Source organism: Nipponia nippon, unplaced genomic scaffold, assembly GCF_047370975.1.
Source record: "Nipponia nippon isolate SJK-2023a ecotype South Korea unplaced genomic scaffold, ASM4737097v1 scaffold_9, whole genome shotgun sequence".
NCBI lineage: Eukaryota > Metazoa > Chordata > Aves > Pelecaniformes > Threskiornithidae > Nipponia > Nipponia nippon.
In genome coordinates, this window is record NW_028262413.1 from 20,382,036 (window position 1) to 20,409,879 (window position 27,844).

Here is a 27,844-nt window from a genome sequence, read left to right on the forward strand (position 1 = left end):
TTCATAGGGGTGTGCCAAAGGGAGACCTGTGGCAGGATCCTATGGTACCTGTCTCCTTTTTGGAGGATTCATCAGGAGGAGGGAGGACTAAATACTTGGAGGATTAGAGGGCATTCTTGTAGGCAAGAATGCGGTTTTTGCCTGAATTCCCTCAGAGGCAGCAGTTTTGCTTGCAGCTCCTTTGCTTATCTTTGTCTTGTTGGCTACAGGGCTTTAAGATCTAAGTTTAAAGGAAAAAAAAAAAAATCAAACTGAGCTATCTTTTCTCATGAGCTGACTGCTCTTGGCTGGCCTAAAAATAACAGGCCATATATATCCGAAAGGATTTTGTGAGCAAAGTCTTCAAAGCCAGCCAGACCACTGTGTGTATTTAAAATTGTGAACATGGCTAATTTTTTAATGGTCTTCAGTACACTGCCAGGCTTGTGTAATCTTTACCCGATAAGCATTCGTTTACAATTATCTCAAATAATCGGAAAACAAAGGCAGCCTTTTTTTCTTGAGCAACGGAAGAGTTATTTTGAAACCAGACCCCTTGAGGGAAATGGCAGGGCTTAAGGCTGATATTTATTGCGTACATAGAAAACTGGAAAACTTTTTACATGAAAACTAGAGATCCCAAATCATTAACTATGCATAGTCTTAACACAAATACCCTTTGAAGCAATATTTGAAGGAAACAAGAACAGAGTCCAGGGTTCCCTGCTCCCGGTTTCATGCCACTACGAACACAACAGCAACCGTGACCAGGACAGACCCACGCCGAGGGCTCCGCCGGTTAGCACTCATTTAGGAACAAGTATTTTTATTCAGCCCAATAACTGCTTTGATTATCTACTCTAACCTTGTGGGGCTCTTGCTTTGTCACATGAACACAGATGAATTTTGCTGCCAGGGCAGTCGCCGTGTTTAAAGCAGAGCCATGGCATCGAAGTCTTGTTGCCTTCCTAAAGATTTCCCAGGGGACGTACAGGCATCTTCATGGGTTTCACAGGTGTAATACACATAAATTTGATTTTCTGAATCACCTCTTGCAGAACCCTTAGAAACAGTCCACATCTCCTCGCAGGCTGAATACAGCTGAACTAGCTCAGCTCTTTTTAAATCAAGTTTAAGTGGGTTTATAAATGTTTTGCAGCCGTTGCATCCCTGCTAGAACAAGTTGTCCCAGTAGGTGATTGCCTGGCCTGTTTTTGTTTTTCAGGAGAGCCTAGTTTTTGGTGTGAATCTGTCTAGTTGCAGTTTCATTTTCTAGCGTGGGCACTTTCTACACGTGAGCTCACGTTCTTCTGTAGGTTAAAAATGGTTTTCCAAGCAGAAATATTCAGACTGGCCTGTGCCTCCCTCGCTGTCCTTTTTGCATGTGGGGTTGGCTGCTCTTCCTAAGTGAGTTTGGCTATGAAACATAGGAGCACATATGATTGAAGAGAGAATCACCTTGTGACATGAGATTAAAGGTAACGCTTCTTGTCCGTCTCCTCCTCAAGTCACGGGCCGTGCCCGGGGAGGAGGGAGCAGCAGAGAACCCCAGCTCCCAGGAAAGCTCTGTTGTGGAGTGTGTGATCCTGTAATTAAGGGTTTTCACAGAGCACATGGAAGAGGAAGGTTTGTTCCAAATGTAGCCTGAAATTACACGTTCAGCATGCATTTAAACCGCTCACTATTAAAGTTTTTATTCTTGATTGTGTAAGCCTCAATAACGCTGTGGTTTTGTCCTGGTTCCTTATGTTTCTGTTCTTAACTTGTGCCCGGCCCTGCCCTTCCTCCTCCCCAGTGGGCAGGTTAGCGGCTAATTTTGGCACATGGGGACAGAGTGATACCATCCAGCTCCTGCTAATGTAAAAGCTGGATTGCACTGGGCACTGTCCTGGCATCTCAGTTTTTAGAGGGTACGATGAAATTACACTTTTTTTGAAGAAGGAACACAAGTGCAGGTCAGCCCCAGTTCTGGCTGGACAGGATCAGACCCTGCCTTTGTCTTCTCTTGGTAGAAGAGATGCCAAGGAAGGACAATTTGGTCCTTTGTTCCTGCGTGCCTGTCTCAGGTGAAGGGCCGGTTTTCCTTCAGGCTAGCTGGAGTAAAAGCCTCTCCTGTTCTTGCTGTGGTGGGGGAGCGGGTGCGTGCAGCAGTAGCACTGCCAAAACCCACTGTTTTCTGCCAGACACATGCGTAAAGAGCAAAGCTGAGTGGAAGGACGTTCACATCTCAGCACCTCGGTTTGGGTGGGCTACATCAGGGTGCATGGCCCATGGGGTGGCTTTCTCTGTCTGGTGTAAGCAGGAATTTTAAGTTCCTACTCTTGGACATTGCTGCTGAGGAGTTGACTAAAAGCTGTGTTAACAGCTTTAAACTCTGCTCTATAAACTGTACCCAGCATGTGTCTCATGACATGCTCTCCAGCTTGTCCAGGCTGGCCAAAAGCGGGGCTGATCCTTTGCAGAGGAGAGGAATGAGGGTGTTGCCCCTACAGTCGTGGCCGAAACCCTCTGCGGCTCTTGCACAAAAGCTTTCTCATGCTGTTCTCGCCAGAAGAGGTCCTACGTTACCCTTGCAGAGCTGCACGTCCAAGACCCTTTAGTGTGCAGAAACCCACAGTGGGGGGAGTGTGTGAGCCCTGCTGCCCTGCCTTTCAGTGGGCTGCCTAATCCTGCCTGTAGCCAGCAGGGTGGGAGAGGTACCCAGGACTCGCAGTCTGCCCAGCCCTGCAGCACCGGGCATCGCTCTTCATCTGCCCATCCAGGGGCTTTCCCCAGCAGGACTTGTGGTTAGGCAGGTCTGGCAAGTCCGGCCCTATCTCTGTGCCCGCTGCCGGACGTGGGGGCACTCCTGCCAGGCAAGTTTCCTTGTGAAGCTCCTCGCCCAGCTTTGCGTTTGGATAAATTATGAAATATGCATGAGCTTTACAGAATTGCAGAGTAACCAAAGCACCCTTTCAGGAGGAGAGCTGGAGTGTGGCCCTGCGTTGGACTGCAGCAAGCCTAGAGCCTCAACCAGCCTGCTAAATCTGTCTCCGTGGGCCCTAAAATGTCCTGTTTTCTCTGGGTGTGGGGGGAGATACCTCGTGGTGAGCTCTGGAAAGCCCAGCCGGGGCACTTTCCAAACGCCTCCGAGCCTGGGGGGGTGGCGAAGCTCAGGTTACTTACCATGGGGTACCTACAGCCCCAGGAAATGTCACAGCCTGCCGAGCTGGCGGTGTCACCCCTTCCACCGTGCAGCCTGAGCAGCTCCGCTGTGCTTCGTGATTGGCGAGCGGCTGTAGCTCAGACGGACAGACGTTAGCTGCCGGAAACAGGGGGCTTGGAGGGTTCGTGTCTACCCTCGGCTATGGCCCAGGGTGGGAGGCAGGAGTGCCCAGGGCTCCGACATGTGTGGCTTTCCCCTGCACAGGGTGGGCAGCGCCTTGGCAGGGTGTCAGCCATGCTGGTGACGTTTTGCAGAGAACCAGCGTCTTCTCCGCAAGAGCAAAATGGCCAGGGGACCTGAGCTGGCTGGGAAGGGGACTCAAGGTTGGAAGAGGAGGGTGGGCTCGGAAAGGCGCAAATGAGTAAGTTAGAAAGCGGAGGCAGCCGCTGTGGTTACCGCCGGCTCCCTCCTCTGGAGCAAATGGAAATGCCACCATTGTGTACGTTGCCCCCGCTGTTGGACATGCAGTTTGAAGGGGAGGCTTGTGCTCTTGGACTGTGCTTTGCTAATCTGCACCACAAGTTGTGTAAAAAAAAGAAAGTGCTGCTGTTGACCTAAAAGGGTGCGTTGGAGTCCTGAGGTGCCTGCGGTCTGGGCCAAAGCCGCCCGTTGTTTCTAGTCTGCAGAAGCAAGTTATTATATAAAAGTGAAATCCTTCATTTTAAGCTAACTCTGAGTATAAAGCCAGGCTGGTGCACCGTCCTCTGCAATGTCCAGCAGTGCCCCAGCCCGTGCACTGTGTCCCTGCCTGCCCACGCTGGCCATCGCAGTGCTGTGCGGACCAGATGTCGGGTTTGCTCCCCTCCTTCATCCCCAGCTTGCCGTTACTCTGGCAGTGCAGGAGGATGCCATGTTTTAAGCAGCTGTGTAGCCCTCGGGATTTGCTTCTGCTTGTTGAGAGCTAGTGTACTCCAACCAGGCAGGGGACTCCAAGCCATAGTTTGCCAGTTTCTGGCCCCTCTGGCTCAGCCTGGCTGCTGGGGGAAGTGGGACGAAGCTGGAAGTTAACATAGAAAACATATGTTCTGCTGAGCTGCTGGAGCAATGGGCTTGCAAAGTGTGATCGGCTGAGGAAAGCAGCAAGACGGCAGGAATGGGAGAGGAAGAAGAAGGAGCGGGAGGAGGGCAGTTGTTGGATGAGCTCTGCAGTATCACGTAACTTTACCCTCAGCTTCGTAGCTGTCCCCATGACTTAAACTCATGTCCCCATGACTTCTGCCCTCTGAGAAAATGAACCACTTGTGCTTAGTAGTTGCACAGCAAGTGCTAGAGAGCTGGTGCCTGCAGGCAAGGGACCTTTGCAGGACTTGATGACCTCCTTTGGCTCCTTAGGCCCTTTGGGACCACTGTGCCCTGCAGAGCTCATCCTTGCCACCATGCGGAGAAGGAGACACAGGCTGCCCCACTCTGGCCAGGACGTTCCTTCCCCAGTTGTTAACGCTTCAGATTTTTTTCTTTAATCCTTTAAATTGTTATTGCTGCTAGAACCTGTCCTAATGCTGTACTTCTAAAAGCACCTTCTTCTGTCTCTTATTTGGTAGATCTCCGAAGCTGGGAAGGACTCCTTGCCTTCTTGGTTACACTGGAACGCGGAGAGCAGCTCCCTGGAAGGGCTGCCCCTTGACACTGACAAGGGCGTCCACTACATCTCGGTGACCACGCTACAGCCCTTTCCAAACGGGAGCTACGTGCCACAGACCGCAAACGTCTTCTCTGTTGAGGTCCACCAAGAAGACCACAACGAGCCTCAGTCAGTGAGAGTGGCCGTCCAAGACACGGGTGATGCAGCGCCGTTCGTGTGTGGCTCGGAAGAGCCGGTCACTATCCTGACTGTCATTTTGGATGCCGACTTAACAAAAATGACACCAAAGCAGAGGATTGAACTCTTAAACAGAATGAGAAGCTTCTCAGAGGTGGAACTTCATAACATGAAGTTGGTTCCTGTTGTAAATAACAGACTCTTTGACATGTCGGCCTTTATGGCTGGACCGGGAAATGCAAAGAAAGTGGTGGAAAACGGGGCCTTACTCTCATGGAAACTAGGATGTTCTCTGAGCCAAAACAGTGTCCCCAACATCAGCAAAGTGGAGGCTCCAGCTAAGGAAGGAACCATGTCTGCCCGCCTTGGCTACCCTGTTGTCGGCTGGCACATTGCTAACAAGAAACCTCACCTCCCAAAGAGGATGCGGCGGCAGATCAACGCCACCCCTACACCTTTGACTGCCATCGGGCCACCCACCACTGCTGCGCAAGAACCACCGACCAGGATCGTCCCCACGCCGACGTCGCCCGCCATTGCGCCTCCCACAGAGACAATGGCACCCCCTGTCCGGGAGCCCATACCGCTGCCGAGGAAGCCTACGGTCACCATCAGAACAAGGGGCCCCATCGTCCAGACGCCCACTCTGGGACCAATCCAGCCAACCAGGGTAGCAGAAGGCACCAGCACGGCTTCCGTGCCAATTCGCCCCACGATGCCCGGGTACATAGAGCCCACAGCAGTGATGACACCGCCCACAACTACCACCAAGAAACCCAGAGTCTCCACTCTGAAGCCAGCCACACCATCCACAACAGATTCCTCCACAGCGACGACACGAAGGCCTACTCGAAGACCCAAAACACCCCGTCCAACAAAGCCTCCCAGCACGACCAGATCCCCCATCTCCAAGCTGACAACAGCCTCCCCGCCAACCCGCGTGCGCACCACAGCCAGTGGGCTCCCCCGGCCCTGGGAGCCAAACGAGCCACCCAAGCTGACAAACCATATCGACAGGGTCGACGCATGGGAGGGCACCTACTTCGAGGTTAAAATACCGTCGGATACCTTCTATGACAAGGAAGATACCACCACTGACAAACTGCAGCTGACCTTGAAGCTGAAGGAGCAGCAGATGCTAGAGGAGAATTCGTGGGTCCAGTTCAACAGCACCAGCCAACTCATGTACGGCATGCCGGACCACAACCACATCGGGAAGCACGAGTACTTCATGTACGCGACCGACAAAGGTGGGCTTTTTGCTGTGGATGCTTTTGAAATCCACGTCCACAAACGCCCGCACGGGGACAAGTCTCCGGTGAAGTTCAAGGCCAGGCTGGAAGGGGACCACAATGCAGTGGTGAACGACATCAATAAGAAGATCATGCTGGTGAAGAAGCTGGCTCTGGCATTTGGCGACAGGAACAGCAGCACCATCACGGTGCAGGACATCACCAAAGGCTCCATCATAGTGGAGTGGACGAACAACACGCTGCCCCTGGAGCCCTGTCCCCGGGAGCAGATCCGGACTTTAAGCAAAAAAATTGCGGATGACTCCGGTGGGCCGAGCCCGGCTTTCTCCAACGTCTTGCAGCCCGAGTTCAAGCCGCTGAACGTGTCGGTGGTCGGCTCCGGCAGCTGCAGGCACATCCAGTTCATCCCCGTCACGAAGGACGGAAGGGTGATATCGGAGGTGACGCCGACGGTGGCAGCAGGCAAAGACCCCGAGAAGAGCAGCGAGGATGACGTGTACCTGCACACCGTCATCCCCGCCGTGGTGGTGGCCGCCATCCTCCTCGTGGCTGGCATCATCGCCATGATCTGCTACCGCAAGAAGAGGAAAGGGAAGCTGACCATCGAAGACCAGGCCACCTTCATAAAGAAAGGCGTGCCCATCATCTTTGCCGATGAGCTGGACGACTCCAAGCCTCCGCCGTCCTCCAGCATGCCCCTCATCCTCCAGGAGGAGAAAGCCCCGCTGCCCCCCCCAGAATACCCCAACCAGAACATGCCGGAGACCACGCCGCTCAACCAGGACACCATCGGGGAGTACACGCCGCTGCGGGATGAGGACCCCAACGCACCGCCCTACCAGCCTCCCCCCCCCTTCACCGCACCCATGGAGGGGAAAGGCTCCCGCCCGAAGAACATGACCCCGTACAGGTCCCCGCCGCCCTACGTCCCCCCTTAACAAACGGGAGGCTCTCGGGGGAGAAGGGGCCTCCAGCTCCACACCAGTGCTGTCTGTGGGCCGGCAGCCCCCTCGCCAGCCGGGAACCCGAAACCCCAGCCCGCTCCCCAACAGGCCCTCCCCGGCTGCGCCCGCCACACCGGAGCACTCGCAGGACTTGGGGGGAGACTTGTTTTATTTTTGCCTAACAAGCTTTGGTTTTATTTTATTCATAGAAAAAATTCTCGGCTCAAACACGCCTTCCCGGCGGCTGGGCTTCTGGCCGGGGCCAGGGCCGGGGCCAGGGGCGGCGGGCAGGGAGGGGGGACGGGACGGGACGGGAGGAGCAGGCAGCACTGGGGTAGCACTCTGGGTCTCCGCTGTTTGCCTTTAACACTAACTGTACTGTTTTTTCTATTCACGTGTGTCTAGCTACAGGACGTAACATGAAAGGTAGCCTAAAAATAATTAAATTCAAGGGACTTTCTGAAGTCGATGTTTTAAGTTTTTACATTTAATCTGCTGTTTACCTAAACTGGGATGTGTAGTTTTGGGGAGGGGGAGGGCAGTGCTGTGCTGCAGGTGAGCTCCAGGGGCGATTGGGGCTGGTTAGGGGGGGGCCCTTGAGGACAGCCAGCCTCCTCCTCGGGGGGATCGGCTTCTTGGTTCGGGGTTTGATTCTTTTTGGTTTTTTTTTTAATCAAAGAAATCCTATTTTTCTCACGTATCATAAAATAGTCATCAGTTGAGTCAGACTGGCTTGGGGCACCTTTGGCTAAGTGCAGGAGCAGCTGCCCGCACCTCGGGATGCAGTGCTGTGCTGGGGGGGCTCATGGGAGGGTGAGCGGGGCCCCGCACCGTGATGGCTTCTCCACTGTCCGGTGAGCACTGGGGTCAGGGTGGTCTTTTTTAAGCAAAACCCCCTCCCTGTGAAGTGTTTTGGTGATGGTGGGGTGTTTTCTCCATAACGCGGTGCTCTTTTTGCCTCGACTGCTCCTTGAGAGCAGTGCCGGAATGGCCTTGCTGGTCCCTGGCTCCAGGTCGCATGCCTCCTCCTGGCTGCTCCGTGCCTGGGTGCTGCTGGAAAAGATCAGTTTAAAAAAAAAAAAAAAAAAGAAAAAAGAAAAAAAAAGAAAAAAAGGGGAAAAAAAAAGCACCAGGAATAGTTAATAGTCAGAAAAAATCAGTGAATTCTCAAATCTAATTTTTTACTAAATTTTTGATACAGCCTCAAATTGTTTTATTAAAAAAAGACTTAAAAACCGGTGTACCGCTGCCAGCAGTTTGTACGAGCTTGGCTTCCTAGTACAGCTCCCTGGACCCACCGCCCTGCTCAGGCCGAGCTTGTCTGAGCCGCGGGGCCGCCCCCCGCTGCCCCCCACCCCTCGGCTGCCTCTTCCTTCACTTTATAGGTATTATTTTTTCTCTCCTTCGCGCTAAATCATTTTAAGCATGGATTGACTTTGTGTTTTCCCCGAGCGTCCTTTGGGGAGGAGAAATAACCCCCGTGCGGCGGGAGCGGGGGGTCCCAGCGCCCGGGCAGCCATACCCACCCTCTCCTTCGGGGGACGGTGCGCTGCCGCGGCCGGGCGAGCGGCTGGGTGGGCGACCGCCCGGCCTCCACTGGCGGGGGGCTCTCCCCCGCCCCCTCCGTGCTGGCCGTGAGGGAGGCGAGGGGCCGGGGGCGGTTTCCGCGTTGTGTAAAGAAACGTATGGAGTCAATAAACCGTGTGCTTTACTACAGCCCTGCCTCTGCCGCCGCCGCCGCCGCCGCCGCCGCGGGACCGGGCGGGTGAGGGGCGGGCGAGGGGCGGCGGGGAGGCGGCGCCCCCTGGCGGCGGAAGCGGGGCTCCTACTTCCGGTGGGCGCGGCGCTTGACGCCGGCGCGCGCGGCCTGGCCCGGCCCCGCCCAGGAGGGGCGGCCGCGCTGCGCCGCCATGTCGGGAGCGGCGGGGCCGGGGCCGGGGCAGCCCGCGGGGCCGGGCCGCTCCCCGCTGCCCTGCGCCCTCCGCCCCGCCGCCGCGCTCCAGCTGGGCGGGGGGGCCGAGCCGGCCCGGCCCGGCGTCGCCGTCATCGACCTCCGCTTCCCCCGCGGTGCCGCCGCCGACGTGAGTGCGGCTCGGCCCGGCCTGGGGCGGGGGGGGGAATGCCGGGGGCGACGGCGGTCCCGGTATGGGGCGGGGGGTGATGCCGGGGGCGGTACTGGGGCGGGGGGTGATGCCGGGGGCGGTGCCGGGGTATGGGCGGGGTGCGGGGGCCGGCCCGGTCCCGGGATGCGGGGGCGGGGGGGTGCCGGTGCCGGTCCCGGTGCCGGTGCCGGTCCCGGTCCCGGTATAGGGCGGGAGGATGCCGGGTACCCGTATGGGGGGAAAGGGATGCCGGTGCCGGTATGGCGGGGGCGGGATGCCGGTGCTGGTACTGGTATGGCGGGGGGGATGCCAGCGCCTGTACCGATATGCGGGGGGGATGCCGGTGCGGGGGGGATGCAGGGGCTGATGCCGCCGGTCCCGCAGGTGCAGGAGATCGTCTTCAGGAACTTCTACACGGCCTTCCTGAGCGTGCGGGTCCAGCGCCCCGGCCCCGCCGGCTCCCGCCGCTGGGTGACCTGCCTGCGGGACTACCGCCTGATGCCCTGCCCGCACACCGAGGAGGGCTCCCAGGACTACTTCTCCCTCCGCCGCCACCAGGTCGGCACGGCCGGACAGCGGCCGTGGCATCACCCACGCCGCCGGGGCTCACACCTCTTTGCCCACACCCTGGCTCGGCTCCCGGTCCCTGGGGCCCCGTGCTGATGCCCCACCGTGCCACCCGGGCAGCGGCAGGCCGGCCCCCGCGCTGCCTCTCCTGCGCCTACCTGCCCTTCTCAGCGGTGAGGGTCCCCGTCCTGGTCCTGCCCGTGCCCCGCTCAGCCCAGACAGCCCCCGCGGGGTGACATTTCCCCCAGGCTCCTTCCATCCGGGGTGGGTTGGGGGTTTTTTTTGGAGGAAATCCCAAAAGCTGCCCCAGAGCAGTGCCAGCCTGGCCAGCCCCTGCTGTACCCCCAGCAGCGACAGCTCCCCCCCATCCTTGCCCCTTCAGATGCTGTGCGACATGGACCAGGTGACAGCGGTGCGGTTCATCCTGCGGCAGCCCTCCCCGGTCTGGCTCCACTTTACCATTGAGGAGGTGCAGATTTTTCCCCCTGGACAGAAGGTGAGCCAGTGCTGGGGCTGCTCTCCCTGCCAGGTGCAGGCAGGGGGTCCAGGGCAGGCCACTGTCCCCAGCTCTGCACCTGAAATTGCTCCCTGCAGCTCCAGAGGCTTCAGGCTCCTTCCAGAGGATGCAGGGGTGTGGGTCCAAGCCCTTGTCCTTCACTGTGGTGCTTGGGGTCCCCTTGTGCACTGGGGGCCAGGGGAGGGATTGCTCCAGCCAGCCCCAGCCCTGCCCGTTCTGGAGGTGGATGTTTGTCTGAGCAGCGGGACATAGCTGGAGGTTGCTGTCACAAATTACGGGTTGCAAACACCCACCCTAAACACAAAATTCCATTTAATAATGGTAAAGCAATACTTACACCCATACGAACATAAATACAAGTGGGCTCCAAACTGCAGCACGCTGCATGTTGTGAGGGATGGAGGTGGGACTCGGACACGCCTTGTGTGACCCTCTGGATCTATTTCAGAGCCCCCAGAAGGATTTTCCCTCCTGGCTCTCCCAGCTGAGCCCTCCGGAGCAGCCAGCCAGCCTGCACGGGGTGAGTAGTCCCTGCTGAGGTATTACAGGGACGGGGGGACCCGGGTGGCGTGCTGGCCACAGGCACGAATGTCATTTGTGAGGCTGCCGGCCCCATCCCTGCCCCATCAGCTCCAGGCTCCCACCAGGAATAGCTGTGGAGCCCTAAAACACCTCGCCTTGTGCTGGAAGTAGTTCGCAGCATTCAGAAGACAAATATCTCCATGGGGATGTGTGATTTGAAGTGACACTTAAGTCTACCTGCCCTCTAGTCTGGGGACAGGAACGTCCCCATGGGAGTAGTGGGTGTGCAGCATCGCTTGGCTGGCCAGCAGGACACGTGGGGACGGGGTGGCCTGGCTGGTCCCCGGTGCTTCACAGAGGGTGTGCACGGGGCAGCGCGTTGCCCAGCCGGGGCGGCACATGGGAAGAGGGAGGTCACAGCCAACGGCACATGTTTACAGGTTGTGAGCTGTATCTGCCCAGCCAGCAGCCTTTGGTGAGCAAAGTCCGTGCAGAGCATGGTAGGGGCTCGCCCACGGAAACCTGCTGAATCAGCCACTGGCATTTCCTGTAGTAGTGCCACGCAGCCCAGCGCCTCCGGGGCAGTTCTGCCACCGGGCTTTGGTGCTCCGGAGCTCACACCGCCACAGCAGCAGCAAGGCTTCTGCCAGCCCTGGCAGGTGTGGGAGCTCTGGTCCGTGCCCGGCTGTCCAGCAGACTGGGGAGGACACCCCAGTCCCTTGCCGATCGCTTGGATCACATCCCCCTTGGCAAGGGGTGGTCCGGGGAAGATGCCGGGAGTTGCTCTGGGCTTGGCTGTTCCCAGCATCACCACGAGGTACCCACCAGCGGCCCAGTGCCACGGGCAGGGCAGAAGTGGCGCAGAGCTTCGCCCTGGCCTGGAGAGCTGCTGCTGAGCCTGCGAGTCCCACCTGGCTAAAGGTCCCCAGGGGAACGGGCACCTGCCGCGGGGTTTCTTGTCACCAGGCCTGGGGAGCGCCGCGGAGGGAGGCTGTTGGGAAACTCTGGACTGTGCAATTGGTTTTTTAATCATTAGCCAGCAATCTGCTATCTGTCCTCACCATGGACACCTGCCAGCAGAGATGGGCGCTCGGTGCCAGGGCTCAGGGTCACCCATTTCCCCAGCTGACTGTTTTCCTAGAGTGGGGCCCTGCTCACCCTGTGTTGGGAAACCACCGGGAGGTCGGGAGTGTGGGCACCATCGCAATAGTGCCCGGCTCTCTGGGGGGCACAGCCATCAGAACACACCGCTGCCTGAGCCCGGGGTGATGCAGCCCATCCAGGCCATCCCCGCTCCACAGCATTGTGCCCACTTCTTTCCAGGAGCTCCCCGACCCAGAGAAGGTGTCGACAGAGGTCCAGCAAATGTGGGTGCTGACAGAGGTGATCCGGGCGCGCCAGGCAGCTGCCCGCATCGGGCGCTTTGACGTGAGTCCTGCCACCCTGCTCGCGGGGGCTCCGGCCTCGTCGCATTGCTGGGGGAGCCCTCCCAGAGGGGCTGCTGCCGGTGGGATGGGGTGGGGTGTCCCGGCCGAGCGATGGTGCTGTGCAGGGACCGACGGTTGCTCTCTTTACCAGGTGGACGGCTGCTACGATATCAACCTGCTTTCCTACACGTGAGCCTGGCAGGTGCCGGCCAGAGGGAGCTGGCTCCTCCGCACTCCTGGGGCCTGAGCGGACTCCCGCGCTCCTGCATCGGCCTTCGTCCCTGCGGCCCCGTGGGGTTTCCAGGCCCTCCCCGCGCCCCTTCCCCGACTCCTCCGGCGCTGGCTGGCAGCGGTGGGCAGCGCTGCCGCCCCGGGGCCCCCCGTAGAGCCTCTCCCACCCCGGTGCCCTCCAGCTGCCGCGGCTCTGCTCTTGTGCCGCTGCTGCCTGCTGTGGGCAGAGCCCGGCTCCCCCACCCCACCTCTGCCCTGGGGAGCGGCCCCTGGCCCTGCCTGCGCTGCCTGCAGGGCTCCCGCAGGTGCTGGGGCCGGCACCCGCCGTGCTCGGGAGGCCGGGGAGAGCCTCGGTCGTGACTAAAAGCTGCTACCTTGGTCCTGCCTGTCTCTTTTGGGGGGGTCTGGGGGTGGCCGTGCCCGGGCGGGACCCGCACCCAGCATCCCCCCGGGCCGGCGGCGAGGGAGGCGGTGCCGGTGGGCGGGCCGGGGCGGGGGCCGGGCAGACTCCATGTCCCAGGCGCCCCGGGGCCGCGCCGGGCCGGTCCGTGCCGTGCCAGGGAGGGCGGGAGGATGCTGCGGGCGGGCTGCCGCGCCGCGCTGCCCCGCCGCCCCCCCCGGGGCTCCGCGCTGCTGAGCGGGGCCGGGGGGCAGCGTCCCGGGGAGGGGGAGGCCGAGGCCGAGGCCGGGCTGAAGCGGACGCCGCTGGACGCCCTGCACCGCTCCCGCGGCGGGCGGATGGTGCCGTTCGCCGGCTGGAGCCTGCCGCTGCACTACGGGCAGGGCCACCTCCAGTCCCACCTGCACACCCGCCGCTGCTGCTCCCTCTTCGACGTCTCCCACATGCCGCAGGTAGCTGGGGTGGGGTGGGGGGAGCCGGGGACGTGGGGGGCACCCACGGCGCCTCACACGCACCCCCCGGCCCCTTCCAGACCCGGGTGTACGGCCGGGACCGCATCAGGTTCATGGAGAGCCTGGTGGTGGGGGACATCGCCGAGCTGAAGCCGGGACAGGTACAGAGCACCGGGGGTGGCACCAGGTGTCCGGCGGGGTCAGAGGTCCCCGGGGATGTCTCAGGGGGGCGGGAAGGGACGGGCAGCCTGCCCACGCTCCCGAGGGCTATGTCCCGCAGGGCACCCTGACACTGCTCACCAACGAGAGGGGCGGCATCGTGGACGACCTCATCGTCACCAACACGTCAGAAGATCTCCTCTATGTGGTGTCCAACGCCGGCTGCGCCGACAAGGACTTGGCCATCATGAGGGTACGGGGCTGTCCGAGCCCCGCGGGAGGTGGGGATGCACGGTGGGAATGAGTCCTCCCACCTTTTGGTGACGTCTGTGGCTGTGCGGGGCAAGGTGGCCACGGTCACGTGCAGGGCTGGCACCAGCCTGGCCCCTGTGCTAGCGGCCCACTGTCACCCTGGCAGGGCAGAGCGGCGGAGCTGCGGGCTGCTGGCGGTGACGTCCACCTGGAGGTGTCTGACAACGCGCTGCTGGCTCTGCAAGGTAGCGGGGGCTCCGCACGGGCTGGCACCCAGCACCACCGTGCGGGGGTCTCGCCCTCAGCGGGTGCCGGACCATGCCCTCCTCCGGGTCCTTGCCCAATGGATGTCAGTGCCCTCCCCGCATCCCCCCCTTCCCCGGACACTGCTGTCCCCCAGAGCCACCTGCCTCCCCAGGTCCCTCCATGGCACGGGTGCTGCAGGCAGGGCTGCCCGATGACCTGGCCAAGCTCTCCTTCATGAACAGCATCACTACAACGGTCTTTGGTGTGCCAGGCTGCCGGGTCACGCGCTGTGGCTACACCGGCGAGGACGGCGTGGAGGTACCCCGGGAGCTGCGCCAGCACCCTGCCCCACCACGGTACCAAGGGAGGGGAAGGCCATGCCCTGCTGACCCTGCCGGTGTCCCCCTGCAGATCTCGGTGCCCAAAGGGCGGGCGGTAGAGCTGGCCGAGCAGCTGCTGGGTGTCCCCGAGGTGTGGCCGGCAGGGCTGGCAGCCAGGGACAGCCTGCGCCTGGAGGCTGGACTCTGCCTCTACGGCAATGACATCGATGAGACCACCACACCTGTTGAGGCCGGGCTGCTGTGGACCTTGGGTAGGTCAGGGCCACGTCCGCCCCCGCCTCGTCCTCAGGGCAGGCAGAAGGGTGAGGTGTCCCCAACGGGGCATAGGGGGACCAGGTGGGCATCGCTGACCTTCACCTGTCTCTGCCCTGCAGGGAAGCGCCGGCGCACAGCCATGGACTTCCCCGGCGCGGCCATTATCATGGCGCAAGTGAAAGAGAAGCCGAAGCGCAAGCGCGTGGGGCTGACATCGGTGGGACCCCCCATCCGGCCCCACACGGCCATCCTGGGCCCCGAAGGCACACCTGTGGGTAGGTGGGGGCAGCGGGGCTGGCATGGGCATGGCCCTGAGCTGCGCCTACGGCAGGGGAGCTGCCCCGGCCCCCACTCACCTCCCCGTGTCCTCACATCCCCAGGCACAGTGACCAGCGGCTGCCCCTCACCCTCCCTGGGCAAGAACATCGCCATGGGCTACGTGGAGGCAGCGCACAGCCGGGCCGGCACTGCACTTACCGTCGAGGTACGGAAGAAGCAGCACCCAGCCCTCGTCACCAAGATGCCCTTCGTGCCCACCCAGTACTACACGGCCAAGTGAGGCCAGCGCCCACCACAGGCACAGCGCCCCAGCCCCAATAAATGCCCCTGCCCCACTCTTCTGGTCTCCCCTCTGCTGACGGGTGCCAAAGCAAGAGGCGGCAGGTGGGGCACAGTGCTTTAATGATGCTGGCAGTGACCGGTGGCTCCCGGCGCTCCTCACTCCCGGTGCGTCTTCGCCAGCTCCGCAGCCGGGCCCTCTCTGCAAAAGAAGGGCAGCATGAGTGGGGCTGGGCAGCCCCCCAGCGTGGCACCCTGGCAGGGGGGGAGGGCACCCACCTGCCTGTGCGAGGTGGGCAGGGCTGGGGCTGCACTTACTAGGGTGTACTGGTCTGGGGGCACAGCTAGGAGGGTGCTCACTGGTCTGTGGGCATGGATGGGAGGGTGCTTGCTGGGGTGTACTGGTCCAGGGTTGCAGCCAGGAGAGCGCTCTCTGGGCGGTACTGGTCCCAGGGCAGACGGGTGGGCGCTCACTGGGACGTACTGGGCTGGGGGGGATGCACTCACCGGGGCGCACCGGGACAGGGGTGCAGCCGGGAGGGCTCCAGCCGGGCCGGGCGGCGGCGGGGGCCGCGGCGGGGCAGGCCGGGGACGGGAGGGCCGCGGGGAGGCCGCGGCGGGCGGGGGGTTGGCGGTCGCGGTCCGGGGCGCGGCGGGGACTCACCGGGGCGGGCAGTGCCGCTCGGCGGCGCCGTTGCGTCCGGCCGGGCCGGCGGGGGAGAGGGAGTGTGCGCGGGGCCGGGCGGGCGCGGGGCCGGAGGCGGTGCCGGGGCCCAGGCCGGTGCCGCTGCCGGGGGGCCGGCGGGCGGCGGGTCCCGTCCGGTAGCAGAGCGCGGCCACCGCCCCACCGTAGGCGCGCCAGGCCAGGCGGACGCCCAGCAGGCTGAGGCCCAGCCAGAGCAGCAGCAGCTGGCACAGCGCGGCCCGCACGTCCTGCGCCGCCCACTCGGCCGCCAGCTCCCGGCCCAGCGCGCCCAGCGCCCGCCACGGCGCCTGCCAGCCCGCCGCCACCGACATGGCTGCGCCGGCCGCGGCGGGGCGTCCCGGCTGGGCGGGGCCTCCCCGGGGGCGGGGCCTAGGCGGGGCGGGGCCTCGGCGGGGAGGGGCCTTCCGACAGGCGGGCCTGCGGGGTGGGCCCGTCCCAGGGGCGGGGCTGGGGGTGGGGCCCGAGCGGTGGGCGGGGCCGCCATGGCGGGCAGCGGCGAGGAGGGGCTGTACTCGCGGCAGCTGTGCGTGCGGGGACCGGGACCGGGACCGGGACCAGCGGTCCCCGGCCCCGCTGACAGCCCCTGCCCCGCAGGTACGTGCTGGGCGGCGGCGCACGGCGGCTGGCCGGGGCGGTGGCGCTGGTGTCGGGGCTGCGCGGGACGGGAGCGCAGGTGGCGGCGGCGCTGGTGCTGGCGGGGACAGGGCGCGTCGTCCTGCACGATCGCGGCGCCGCCTGCGCCGCCGACCGCGCCCACCAGGTACCGGCGGGGCCGGGCGGGGCTGGGTGGGGGCCTGGCTACGGGCATGGGTATGGGCGAGGGTCCCGGTAACGGGTACAGGTATGGGCAGGGGTCCTGGTGACGGGTACAGATATGGGTGAGGGTCCCGGTGACGGATACAGATATGGGCGAGGGTCCCGGTAACGGGTACAGGTATGGGCAGGGGTCCTGGTGACGGGTACAGATATGGGTGAGGGTCCCGGTGACGGGTACAGATATGGGTGAGGGTCCTGGTAACGGGTACAGGTATGGGTGAGGGTCTTGGTAACGGGTACAGGTATGGGCAGGGGCCCTGGTAACGGGTACAGGTATGGGTGAGGGTCCCGGTAATGGGTACAGGTGTGGATGGGAGTCCCCATAATGGGTATGGATACAGACAGCGGTCTTGGTAATGGGTACAGGTACAGGTACGGATCCTGGTACCAGGTACGTGTGTGAGTGGAGGTGACGGTAATCAGTGTGGGTGCATCAGGGGATCCCTGTTGCGGGTGTGGGTACAGGCTGGGCGGCTACCAGTAACAGGTACAGGTTGGGGGTCCTGGTAAGGAGTATGGAATGGGAGGCCCCTGTCATGGGTATGGCCCACGGGGTGTCCCATGTCATGGGTATGGTCCTCAGCAGAGGGCCCCCCACCAGTGCGGGCAGGGCTCTGTGGAGCACCCTGCTGTGACAGGCAGCACCCCAAACCCATGGGGTGCCCCGCCATGTGCCCACCCCACAGTTCCTCCTGGGGGAGAGTGATATAGGCCAGAACCGTGCCGAGGCATCCCGGCGGGCCCTGGCCGAGCTGAACCCCCGCGTGGCAGTGGTGGCCCATACTGGGGAGCTGTCGGAGGCCTTCCTTGCCTCCTTCCAGGTGAGCCCATGCCCCTGCGCCCCGGGGTCCCTTGGGACAGTGGCACCCACTGATGGCCCTGGTGCAGGTGGTGGTGCTGACTGAGTCACCACTGGAGGAGCAGCTCCACATCGGGGACTTCTGCCATGCCCGGGGCATCTGCTTCATCGTGGCTGACGCCAAGGGGCTGGCAGGGTAAGGGGTCTCTGCCGCAGGGTCCCCCCGTGGCTCTGGCTCGCCTTGTCCCCAGATCTGCCAGCTCTGCTCTGCAGCCCGTGTCCCTGTCCCGCTGGCAGAGCTGCTTGGCCCAGGCAGGACCTGGCAGCGCTTGGGCAGCTTGGCGAGGTGGCTTCTCCAGCAAAACCCCATCGGTCCTCTCCAGGCAACTGTTCTGTGACTTCGGGAAACACTTCGTCGTTGACGACCCGGCAGAAGGGGACCCGGTGTGCGCCGCCGTGCAGCACATCTCCCAGGTAGGAGGGCAGCCTCAGCAGGCTCCCCTGAAATGCCGCTGCCTCCTCCAGTGGCTTTATGCCACCCAGGTCCAGTCCCTCGCCCTCACGTCCCTTCCCTTCCTCAGGGCAACCCGGGCGTGGTGACGTGCATGGGGGAAGAGGACAGCCGCGGCCATCTCTTCGGTGACGATGACCTGGTGATGTTCTCTGGCGTGGAGGGGATGACGGAGCTGAATGGCCAGGAGCCTGTCCCCGTGCATGTGCTGGGTGAGCTGCCCAGGGGGTCCTGGCTGCCCTGGTCCAGGGTTGGGGACCTTGCTGGGTCCTCGGCGGTGGCCATGATGTCCGTCCCCCTCTCATCCCCAGATGCCTTCAGGCTGGAGATCGGCGACACCAGCTCCTTCTCACCCTACCGCCGTGGGGGCCTGGTCTCACAGGTTCGGCTTCCCAAGGTGCACTGCTACGTAAGTCCCCCCTCGGCCCTGTGGTGCTGCTGCCTGGGCTGGGGCACCGCCACGCCACACCATGCCATGCCCTGGCCCTGGGGACGTGCTCACCTGAGCCCTGGCACTGTGCCGGCAGAAGCCCCTGCGCCAGGCACTGGCAGAGCCCCAGATCCGGGTGGCAAGTCCTGAGGAGCTGCCGCGCAGCCGCAGCCTGCATGCCGCCTTCCAGGCCCTGCATGCTTTCCGTGGGGAGCAGGGCCGCCTGCCCCTGCCCAGGGCACCGGTGAGTCCCCGTCCTGCCCCTGCCTGGACCCCCGCCACCCTGCCCGGGGCTGCCCTCACCCCTCTGCCCACAGGCGGATGCCGAGCGCGTGCTGGAGCTGGCGCGGAGCCTGGGGGCGCAGCAGGGTCCCCTGGAAGAGGACGTCGTGCGAGCCTTCGCCAGCGTGAGCGCGGGGGACCTGTGCCCTGTGGCTGCCGTCATCGGGGCCCTGGCGGCCCAGGAGGCACTGAAGGTGAGCGGGCTGGGGGTCCTGAGCCCTGGGGTCCCGCTGGTCATGCTCCGCATGGCTGTCCGGCGGTGTTTGGTGACCACGAGAGGGCACTTGCTGCCTGCCTGGGGACACAAGGCTGGGCAGCAGGGCTGGGGTGGGGTACTGGGGGACCCGGCTGGCTCTGAGCTGACAGGGCCCCGTTCGCCCCAGGCCATCACCAGGAAGTTCCTGCCCCTGGACCAGTGGCTCTACTTCGATGCCCTGGAGTGCCTGTCGCTGGAGGGGGCCGGGCAGCTGACGGAGGAGGACTGTGCCCCGGTGAGAGCGCGTGCCGACCCCCTCCTGGGTGCCGGGGGTGCCGTGGCCACCTGTGCTCACACAGCTCCTCTGTCCTGGCAGAGGGGCTCTCGCTACGATGGCCAGATTGCTGTCTTTGGGGCCGCCTTCCAGGAGCAGCTGGGCCGCCAGAAGTACTTGGTGGTGAGCCGGGACAGGTGCTGCGGTGCCAGGAGAGGCTGCAGAGCAGCCAGCCAGTGCACAGGGAGCTGCAGCGGTTCTGTCCTGGCAGGTGGGAGCTGGCGCCATTGGCTGTGAGCTGCTGAAAAACTTTGCCATGATGGGGCTGGCAGCAGGGCCCGGTGGGGACCTCACCATCACCGACATGGACACAGTTGCTCTCTCCAACCTCCATCGGCAGCTGCTCTACCGCTCGGCAGATATATCGGTGAGGTGCCGCGAGGCAGGGGCTGAGCTCCCCCCGAAGGGCACCTTGGCTGTCCCGGGGGCTCCCCAGGGCCATGGGGCAGGGGAGAGCTGCCCACCTCCTCTCTGCCCTGGCAGAAGCCAAAGTCGGTGGTGGCCGCGGCAGCTGTGCAGCGCATGAACCCCAGCGTCAGGGTGAGAGCTCACCAGAATCAGGTGGGACCTGCCACCGAGTCACTCTACGGGGACGACTTCTTCCGGCGCCTGGACGGTGTCGTCAGCGCCCTGGACACACTGGAGGCCCGTGAGTGCTGGGGGGTGGGGAAAGGGGCTGAGCCCCTAGATGTGCCCCCCGGCTCCCCAGCACATCTGGCTCCCCACAGGTGCCTACTTGGAGAGCCGCTGCCTCCGCTACCTCACACCACTGCTGGACTCGGGCACGGAGGGGCCGCGGGGAAACGTGCTGGCCATGGTCCCCCTTGTGACCAAGCCACTGGGGCCAGCCGGCGGCCCCAGGGACGGCACCTTCCCCCTCTGCACCCTGCGGTACTTCCCTCGCACCATCCAGCACACACTGCAGGTAGGCTGTGCCGCACTGTCCCCGGCATCTACCGAGGAAGCCCTGGCACCTTTGTCTTCCTTTCCCATTTCCCCCTCCGGCCATGGCCCAGCAGTGGGCCACAGGCAGGATACGGCCCCAGCTGCTTCCTGCTGGCAGCCTGAGCTCTGCTGCCAGCCCCGGCTCCGGCACGGCCTTTCTCACCCCCTGGGCTTGGGCTGGGCATCCTAGGGAGCACAAGGCAGGGGTCCCAGTGCTCAACCCCTGCTCCCCCTCCGCAGTGGGCCCGTGATGAGTTTGAGGGGCTCTTCCAGCTGCCTGCGGAGCACGTCAACCGGTTCATGGAGTGAGTGGGCTTGGGGGAGTGGTGCTGGGAGAGCGGCTGCCAGTCCTGCCGGGGCACTGCCTGCCGCTGCTGGGGTTGGGAAGAGGGGGACAGACTACCACGTCCTGCCTGGGGTGTCCCACGGGATTGCTCTGGGGCCAGCAACAGTGGTGCCTGGTTTTGCAGAGACCCGGCTTTCCCAGAGCAGCTGCCAGCAGGGAAGGCCCTGGAAGTCCTGGAGCAAGTGCGGGGCAGCCTGTGGGAGTGGCCACGGGACTGGCGGGACTGCGTGCGCTGGGCCCGCCGGCACTGGCAGAGTCGCTACCATGATGCCATCACCCAACTGCTGCACACCTTCCCCCCAGAGCACGTGAGCCCAGCACCCATGGGGCCTCTGCCGGCTGCCCCACCGCAGCCAGGGGGATGGTGTCTCCAGGCCTGACTCTGCTCTCCCTGTGCCAGGAAACCAGCCCGGGTGTGCCCTTCTGGGCAGGAGACAGAAGCTGTCCCCATCCGCTGACGTTTGACCCCGACAATGTGAGTGCAGGGGAGAGCCACAGTCCCCCCACTGGGGACAGTGCGAGCAGGGGGAGAGCTGAGCCTATGTCAGGGGTACAGTGGATGCCAGACTGTAGTCATGCTCCATCTGCCACACTGTCTGAGGCTGCCAGGTCCTGGGCTGGGTCTGTCCCCGTCCCCCGGTCAGCCAGGGCACTGCTGGGGACAGCCCATGTGTGCTCTGCTGGAGGAGGAGGAGGAGGAGGAGAGGCACCTCCATCTCCACCTCAGGGCAAAGTGGGCAGCCCTTGGCTGTGTGGGCTTGTGGACCACCCCAGCTGCCCGGGCGCTCTGCCCCCACAGGACACCCACCTGGAGTACATCCTGGCTGCTGCCCACCTCTTTGCCCAAACACACAAGGTGCCACCATGCAGTGACCGGGCAGCTGCCCAGACCATCCTGCGCAGCGTGGTTCTGCCACCCTTCGTGCCCCAGGAGGGGCTCCAGATCCCCCTCGCAGAGGAGCAGGAGGAGGTGCAGACACCTGCAGGTGAGGCTCCCTGCACCCCTCAGTCCCTTGGGCCACATCCCCTGGTCCCTGGGTCCAGCCTGGTGGCGGTGGGGTTGCGGTGCTCCTTGTCCCTGCCCCAGCACCCAAGAGGACCTGGACTGACATGGGGGGCACCGTGCTGTGCCCCCCGCAGTGCTACAGTGCAGGGGTACCACCCCAGGGGTCCCTGTGCCCCTAGACCATAGGTGGCTGGCGGAGCTCACCCAGGACCTGGTGCAGCGGAAACAGGAGCTGGTAGGGGGTGAGGAGGCGCAAGTGCCCCTGATGGAGCCCATCCACTTCGAGAAGGTACCCGGGGCCAGGCAGGCGGCCCTCCTCAGCTTGGGGGGTTGGTGGCTGCTAGTCCCCACAGGACACTGATGTCCCCACAAGAGGCTGATGTCCCCACGCTCTTCCTTGCAGGACAACAATGTCCACGTGGACTTCATCACAGCAGCATCCAACCTGCGTGCGGAGAACTACGGCATCCCCCCTGCAGACTGGCTGACGGTGAGGGGGGCAGCCCACGGGGTCCGGGGTCACCATCCCATGTGGGGCAGCCAGTGACACGCCTCCTATCCTCAGAGCAAACGGATCGCCGGGCGGATCGTGCCCGCCATTATCACCACCACGGCAGCTGTGGCCGGACTGGCATGCCTGGAAGTCTACAAGCTGGTGTGGGGGTGCCGGGACCCCAGCTGTTACCGCAACAGCAACCTCTGGCTGTCTGACTGCCTGCTGCTCCGCTACCAGCCCCTGCCACCCCCCACCTACTGGGTAGGTCCCAGGGCAGGGCAGGGCAGGTGGGGGACACCCAGGGGTCTCGAGGTGCCCCAGCTCCCAGTGGCAGCTGCTGTGAGGCGATGCCAGGGGGACCCGGGAGCAAGGAGGTGGCCGTGCAGGAGGGGCAGCCCTGGTCTTGGGGCTCTGAAAATGGATCCGGGTGCCATGGTGGGCCAGGCGTGCTGCCAGGCAGCGAGGAACCAGCTCCTTCCTGCGGCCGCCCTCCTAGCACTGAGCCACCACCGCCGTCCCGCTCGCCCCAGCTTTGGGCCTAACCACGATGTTCTGGGGCACCCGTGGGGCTGAGACAGCCCTGCCACCCCACGGTGGGCCCCACGGCAAGCCCCGCAGCCAGAGGGAGGGGGGCTGCGGCAGCCACATACATCTGGCTTATGGAAACCAGCTGCAGCAGCCGGAGAGCAGCTGGCACCGGGCCGGGAAGGGCTGCCCGGGGGGAGCAGGGCCGGGGGTCCCGGCAGCAGGGGGCCAGGGAGGGAGAGTGGGGGTGGGGGCAGGCCCAGATTGGGACCGTCTGGGCGATAGAGGCCCCTTTGTCTGGGGGTTTATGGCGTGCAAGGCAGCCCTTCCGGCGCGGCAGGAAGCGCCGATTGGAACCAGATTGGCCCGGGGGGCCCAGGGCCGGGGGCAGGAAGAGGGGGAGGGAGGCGTCTCCACTGCCTTGCGCTGGCTCCGGCACTGCTTCAGGCTTCCCGGCCACCCCATGGCCCCCTCGCGTCCCACATCCCACAGGCTGCCCAGCCCCATGCCATCCTGGCCGTGGTGCCCCAAGTTGGCACCGTCCCTGGGTGGAGGATGCTGCTGGGGCTGGCCATGCCCTCCAGTCCCCGCAGCAGCACCTAGCACCTCCGTGTCCCACGGCGAGGACGTGCCTGGCCGCTTGGCCGTGGTGAGAGCACGTGTCCCATGGGCCCGCTTAGCGTGACCTGCAGTCCCACAGGGCCCCGGGGAGCCCGCCTTGGGGGGCAGCCTCGACCGGGGAGACAGGCTTTCTGGGGCGCTGGGACGGGCAGTGGCGTTCCCTCTGCACTGGGCAATTGCCTGGGTCCGTGCCGCCGTGGTGAGGATGGGGTTAAGCCCTTTCCACCCCAGTGGGATAAGTGCAGGCAGCAGAAGGCAGGAGGTGAGAAGGCAGCAGAAGGCAGGACGGGAGAGCGGCCAGGTGCGAACGCCCCTTCCCGAGCAGGGCTGGCGCTGCCTGTGGCGAGGGCAGATGGCGGGGCAGCCATGCCAGACGGCGCGGGGCTGCATCCGGCCGCTTGGCCCCAAGGTTGTCGCCTCGGGCCAGAGCCAGGATCAGGGGGCCATGGGTGTGAGAAGAGGCGATTGTGTGGGGCTGGACAGTGCTTCAATGGCCCTTTGTGCGCCCTTCCTGGCCTGGGGCTGGGAGTAACGTTGGCCCCACGCCAACCCTGGCCCCTGCAGTGCTGGGGGGATGGCTGTGCCCCCCATTGCCCCTGGACCACCATGGTGCCCCCATTCCCCTGCCCTCAGACTAGTCCCTTTGCCTGCCCTGCTGTACCCTAGCCCTCGTGCCCCACCAGTCCCTGCCCCATGGGGCTGGGCAGCTGGGGTGTGGAGTGCCAGTGCCAGCTGCTACCCCGCACTCCCCCTTACAGTATGGTGGGCGGGAGTGGAGCTGCTGGGACCGGCTGGAGATGCAGGCAGTCAGCGCAGACGGGCAGGAGATGACGGTGCAGGAGGTGCTGGACTGGCTGCAGGTGAGCCTGGGGCAGGCAGCACCCATCCAGGTCACCCTGGGGGGTGCAGGGCTGGATCCTGACACTCACCTTTTGCAGAGAACACAGGGTTGGACTGTGACCATGCTCCTGCGCGGCCACACCGTGATCTACGACAGGGAGGAGGATGAAGAGACACGGACCCGGCAGCGGGCGCAGAGGTAGGTCCCTAGCTCTGGGGTCCAATCCTGCCCCGGGGGGGGCTGCCAGACCCAACTCCCTTCATCCTGAGCCACTCCAGCTGCAGCACAGCTCCCAGCCAGCTGCTGGATAAACATCCTGCCGGCAGTGCTTCCTGTGGCGGGACCCCTGCCCGGCCCCTCACTGCCAAGCCCCTGCGTCCCCCCAGCCTGGCCAGGTGCCCCGGGGGGCCTGGTCAGGCCGGGGGGACAAGCCAGCATCCCCAAAACCTCCTTTCCCTGCTACAGGTTATCAGAGAACCTGGAGGGTGCTGGGGAGCCACGGCGGCGGGAGCTAGAGCTGTACTATGTGTGCGAGGGAGAGGATGCTGAGGCCGAAAATGAACGTCCCCCCCTCATCTGCTCCCTACCCTAAGTGGGGGGCCGACATCCCCTGCCCTGTGCAATAAAAGCTGCAGGATGAGCTCTGATGCATTGGCCCTCATTACAAAAACTCCCTGCCTGCCCCTGCCCAGAGCCGGGGTGCAGGCAGCTCCCCCCCCAGAAACGCTGCTGTGCCCATACCGTACAAAACCGGGGTTTATTTACAGCGGAGGAGGGTGCAGGCAGAGGCAGGCAGGGCTAAATGTAGCCGATAACGTCGTTGCAGATGATGGGCTGGCGGCTGCGGCTGTTCATGAGGGCAGTGAAGCGGTGGAAGTCCGTGGCCAGCTGGGCGATGTTGCTGTGGGACTGGTGGAAGCAGGCACCCTTGGGCTGCCCCCCCAGCCCCAGTGGGCAGGAGAAGCGCTTGGTGGCTTCACGGCCCCCTGGACGGGCGCTCTCAGCCCCCCGGGGCCGGGCCATGTTGGCCAGCTTACGGCGTACGTTGCCCGAGAGGCTGAGCAGGAAAGCAGGGGGCTTGGCCAGCCGGCGGGAAGGCTCAGCAGGGGTTTGGTGCCGGGGTTCGGCACCCACCTCAGGCAGGTCCATCCAGTTCTCCACCAGGTCGGCGAAGCAGTTGTCACCCAGCACCAGTGGCTGCCGGTTCCGGCTCTGCGACAGCAGTGCCACGGTCCAGTCCTGCGTCTCAGCTGGCTCCAGCACCCGCCACTGCTCCAGGCAGGCGTCTGAGGTGGATTTGGGGCGGGCACGGCGGGTGGGAGCAGGCGGTGGGGCGGCAGGGCCAGCAGAGAGCCGGTGCGCCCGCTGGCAGGGTGGCGGGTGCCGGCGCCGCACAGGCGCTTCCTCCTCCTGCCATGTGCCCCCCGACGCCTCTGAGTACCCCGAGTCGAACTCCAGGCTGCGTTCGCTGGCTGGGGGGGAGCGGGCGGCCGGGCCCCCTCCGTCCTCTTCCTCACCCCCTGGCTCCAGGCTGCAGGCCGAGTCCGCCGCTGAGCCGGGGCGCAGGGGGCACAGGGGGCGGGGGGCCGGCCCCGGCGCCCCTCCGGGGTGCTGTGGCGCCTGCCGTGTGCCGTGCATGTGCGCCCGCTGCGCCGCCCCCGCCTCCCGCCGGCACCACTGGGGGGAAAGGGCAGGTCAGCACCGTCGTCCCCGCTCCCCCTGGCCAGCACCGTGAACCCCCATCCCACCCCGCTGGCACCCCGTGCCCCCCAGCCCTGGCTCAGGGGGGGCTTCGCTCACGGAGCCGGGTGTGCAGCGGGGTGTGGGGAGCGAATCACAGGTCCTGGCTTGCCTGCAGCCCCGGGCCCCGCTTTCCTGCGGCTCCTGCACGGAGCCGGCTGGCGTGCAGCAGCATGTCGGGTGAGCAAGCAGGCACCCAGCCCCGGCCGTGCCTGCGGGAAATGACACAGGGCCACGGCACGTAGGAGCCGGGCGCCCTGCTGCCGCCTCGCTAGCCCCCCAATTCCCCCCGCCCCGGTGGGGCAGCAGCCAGGACAACCCACCGGCAGGACCCCACTGGGTGGTGCAGGGCCAGCTGCAGCCCCGGGGCACCCACGGGTGCTGGGCTGGGGCGTTGCCCCCATGCGTTGGCAGGGCCACCCCACCCACCCTCTGCCCTCCAGCTGGGGACACCCCAGGTGACGTCAGGGTGCAGCCAGGCCTGCACCCAGGGCCAGGGCCCCCCAAAGCGCTGGGGAGCGCGGGGGGCCAGGGCAGCCGGGGCTGAACGGAGCGCGGCCGGGCGGGCGCTGGAAGGGGCGGCTGGCTCCCACAGCCAGGCCGCTCCTTGCTTCTGAATTCCTATTGTCTGAACCCAAAAGCAGGGTGTTACGTCCGCTTTCCTTTCCGCGCTGGAGCTGCGGGAAGCCGAACGAGCAGAAGGGATCGCTCCCCCGTCCTGGTAAACCAGCCCCCTCCGGCTGGCCCCAACAGAGCTGCTGGCCGGGCTGTCCCTGTCCCCATCCCTGTCCCCGTCCTGGTCCCCGTCCCCCTCCCCGCTGGCTGGGACCCTCTCAGCCAGCCCTGCTGGCGATGTGCCACTGCTCTGAGCTGCCTCGTCCCTCCGAGCTGGCCAGGCCCGGCCCTGGCCGGGGACGCCGGCACACCCGGCGGTGGGGAGCTGGGTAGGCGTGTGGCAGGCCCAGGGGAGCCGGCTGGGCCACCCTGTCACCGCCGGTCCCCTCGGGGCAGCCCAGGCAGGCAGCAGGGTGGCAGCTCCGGGGTGGTGGTGCCACTGGCACCCTGACGGCTGGACACTGTGGCCCCGGCCGCCCGCGTCCCATGGCCACCCGTGCCTCATCGGTTGCCCACGTCCCACCGGACGCCCGCGTCCCCCGCGCCGCCTTGGCCTTGCGCATGATGTCACGGCGCTGATGTCACTAGCAGTGCCTTGACATCACAGCAATGCCCGGGCAGTGCGGCGGGGCGCGGGCAGGGTGGCCCCCGTCCCCTCCCGGTGCCCGCGGTGGCACTCACCCGGTCGGCGCCGAGCTGGCCCGGGCAGGCGTCCGGGCGGGCGCTGTGCATGCCCGGCCCGGCCCCGCTCCCGGTCCCGCCGGTGCCGGTGCCGGTGGCGGCGGCGGCGGTGGCGGAGCAGCAGCGGAGCGGAGCCGAGCGCAGCGTCCGGCCGTCCCCGCCGCCTCCCGGCGCTGCCTGGGCGGCACCGCCCCGCCCCGCCGCAGCCAATGGGGCCGCCGTAACGTGAGCCCGGCCCGTACCGGCACCGGCACCGCCGCCCCGGGGCCCCGCCCCGCCCCGCCCGGCCCCGCCCCGCCGCCCCGGGGCCCCGCGCCGGGCACCACCCGGGCACGGCGGCAGCGGGCACCGCTGGGCGAGGCAGGACCCGGGGCACCCGTCGGCAGCACCCCGGCACCGCAGGCACCGGGGGTCCCGGGGCCTCGGGATAAAGGAGGGCAGCCCCGTTATAGGGCCCCGGCGGAGGCACCCGCGGCCACCGGGCTGCCGAAATCGGTTTGGGTATTGGAGGAGGGACAGGTGACCCCGGCCACAGGGGCCGCGCTCCGCCAGCACCTATTAATTGGGAGCTAATAGCGCTTAATAGGAATTCCGGGAGAAGCCGCTCTGGTTTGCAAATGAAGAAGAGGGCCAAAACTTAGCTCCTAGCTAATTTTCCCGGTTCCTGAGCGTGCCGCATGGCGAGGCAGCGTGGTGCGGCAGCGAAACCCTGCAGACCATCGCTGCCCGCCTGCCCTGTGCCAGCCGGGGCTGGCACCCAGGGGATGGTGAGAGGCTGGGAGCGG

General features: G+C 64.7%; 6 protein-coding genes across 20 annotated transcripts in view; 4 read left to right on the plus strand and 2 right to left on the minus strand.

The window, feature by feature from the left end:
* DAG1 (dystroglycan 1) overlaps positions 1-8,856 on the plus strand; it is a 55,226-nt gene extending 46,370 nt beyond the window's left edge. For all 3 annotated transcript variants that reach the window (XM_087745059.1, XM_087745057.1, XM_087745058.1), the window contains exon 3: positions 4,726-8,856. In XM_087745059.1, the coding sequence (XP_087601185.1) occupies positions 4,726-7,134 (2,409 nt within the window). In that variant the 3' untranslated portion in view covers positions 7,135-8,856. The remainder of the gene's footprint in view (positions 1-4,725) is intronic.
* Positions 8,857-9,012: 156 nt separating this feature from the next.
* Positions 9,013-12,885, plus strand: NICN1 (nicolin 1, tubulin polyglutamylase complex subunit). 2 transcript variants are annotated; one of them, XM_087743641.1, is made up of 6 exons: positions 9,013-9,221; positions 9,627-9,800; positions 10,192-10,305; positions 10,775-10,846; positions 12,172-12,276; positions 12,427-12,885. In XM_087743641.1, the coding sequence occupies exons 1-6, from the start codon at positions 9,051-9,053 to the stop codon at positions 12,466-12,468; spliced, it is 678 nt and encodes a 225-aa protein (XP_087599767.1). In that variant the 5' UTR covers positions 9,013-9,050; the 3' UTR covers positions 12,469-12,885. The 2 variants fall into 2 exon arrangements, with proteins under 2 accessions (XP_087599767.1, XP_087599768.1); XM_087743642.1 differs by lacking the exons at positions 12,172-12,276; positions 12,427-12,885 and adding an exon at positions 11,289-12,163.
* Positions 12,886-12,973: 88 nt separating this feature from the next.
* Positions 12,974-15,228, plus strand: AMT (aminomethyltransferase). 2 transcript variants are annotated; one of them, XM_009476708.2, is made up of 8 exons: positions 12,974-13,358; positions 13,439-13,519; positions 13,639-13,770; positions 13,936-14,014; positions 14,188-14,333; positions 14,427-14,607; positions 14,731-14,886; positions 14,992-15,228. In XM_009476708.2, exons 1-8 carry the CDS (start codon positions 13,080-13,082, stop codon positions 15,168-15,170), a joined length of 1,233 nt encoding a protein of 410 aa, XP_009474983.2. In that variant the 5' UTR covers positions 12,974-13,079; the 3' UTR covers positions 15,171-15,228. The 2 variants fall into 2 exon arrangements, with proteins under 2 accessions (XP_009474983.2, XP_087599764.1); XM_087743638.1 differs by having other exon boundaries at positions 14,287-14,333.
* Positions 15,229-15,275: 47 nt separating this feature from the next.
* TCTA (T cell leukemia translocation altered) lies at positions 15,276-16,225 on the minus strand. Its single transcript, XM_087743643.1, has 2 exons — positions 15,834-16,225; positions 15,276-15,371 (listed from the first exon to the last, which is right to left on the minus strand). The coding sequence occupies exons 1-2, from the start codon at positions 16,184-16,186 to the stop codon at positions 15,329-15,331; spliced, it is 396 nt and encodes a 131-aa protein (XP_087599769.1). The 5' UTR covers positions 16,187-16,225; the 3' UTR covers positions 15,276-15,328.
* Positions 15,489-24,663, plus strand: UBA7 (ubiquitin like modifier activating enzyme 7). Of its 11 annotated transcripts, none has more exons than XM_087743637.1 (24): positions 15,489-15,649; positions 16,456-16,635; positions 17,378-17,512; positions 17,580-17,686; positions 17,874-17,964; positions 18,072-18,213; positions 18,313-18,410; positions 18,529-18,675; positions 18,749-18,907; positions 19,097-19,204; positions 19,286-19,366; positions 19,455-19,610; positions 19,727-19,892; positions 19,972-20,168; positions 20,429-20,493; positions 20,659-20,842; positions 20,935-21,009; positions 21,334-21,520; positions 21,720-21,829; positions 21,944-22,030; positions 22,106-22,297; positions 23,941-24,042; positions 24,121-24,221; positions 24,489-24,663. In XM_087743637.1, the coding sequence occupies exons 1-24, from the start codon at positions 15,542-15,544 to the stop codon at positions 24,613-24,615; spliced, it is 3,105 nt and encodes a 1,034-aa protein (XP_087599763.1). In that variant the 5' UTR covers positions 15,489-15,541; the 3' UTR covers positions 24,616-24,663. The 11 variants fall into 11 exon arrangements, with proteins under 11 accessions (XP_087599763.1, XP_087599753.1, XP_087599754.1 ...); XM_087743627.1 differs by lacking the exon at positions 15,489-15,649 and adding an exon at positions 16,337-16,398 and having other exon boundaries at positions 16,470-16,635; positions 21,675-21,829; XM_087743628.1 differs by lacking the exon at positions 15,489-15,649 and adding an exon at positions 16,337-16,398 and having other exon boundaries at positions 16,470-16,635; positions 21,702-21,829.
* A 22-nt stretch (positions 24,664-24,685) lies between these two features.
* On the minus strand, positions 24,686-27,172 carry INKA1 (inka box actin regulator 1). Its single transcript, XM_087743640.1, has 2 exons — positions 27,060-27,172; positions 24,686-25,700 (listed from the first exon to the last, which is right to left on the minus strand). Exons 1-2 carry the CDS (start codon positions 27,108-27,110, stop codon positions 24,822-24,824), a joined length of 930 nt encoding a protein of 309 aa, XP_087599766.1. The 5' UTR covers positions 27,111-27,172; the 3' UTR covers positions 24,686-24,821.
* Positions 27,173-27,844: the final 672 nt, after the last annotated feature.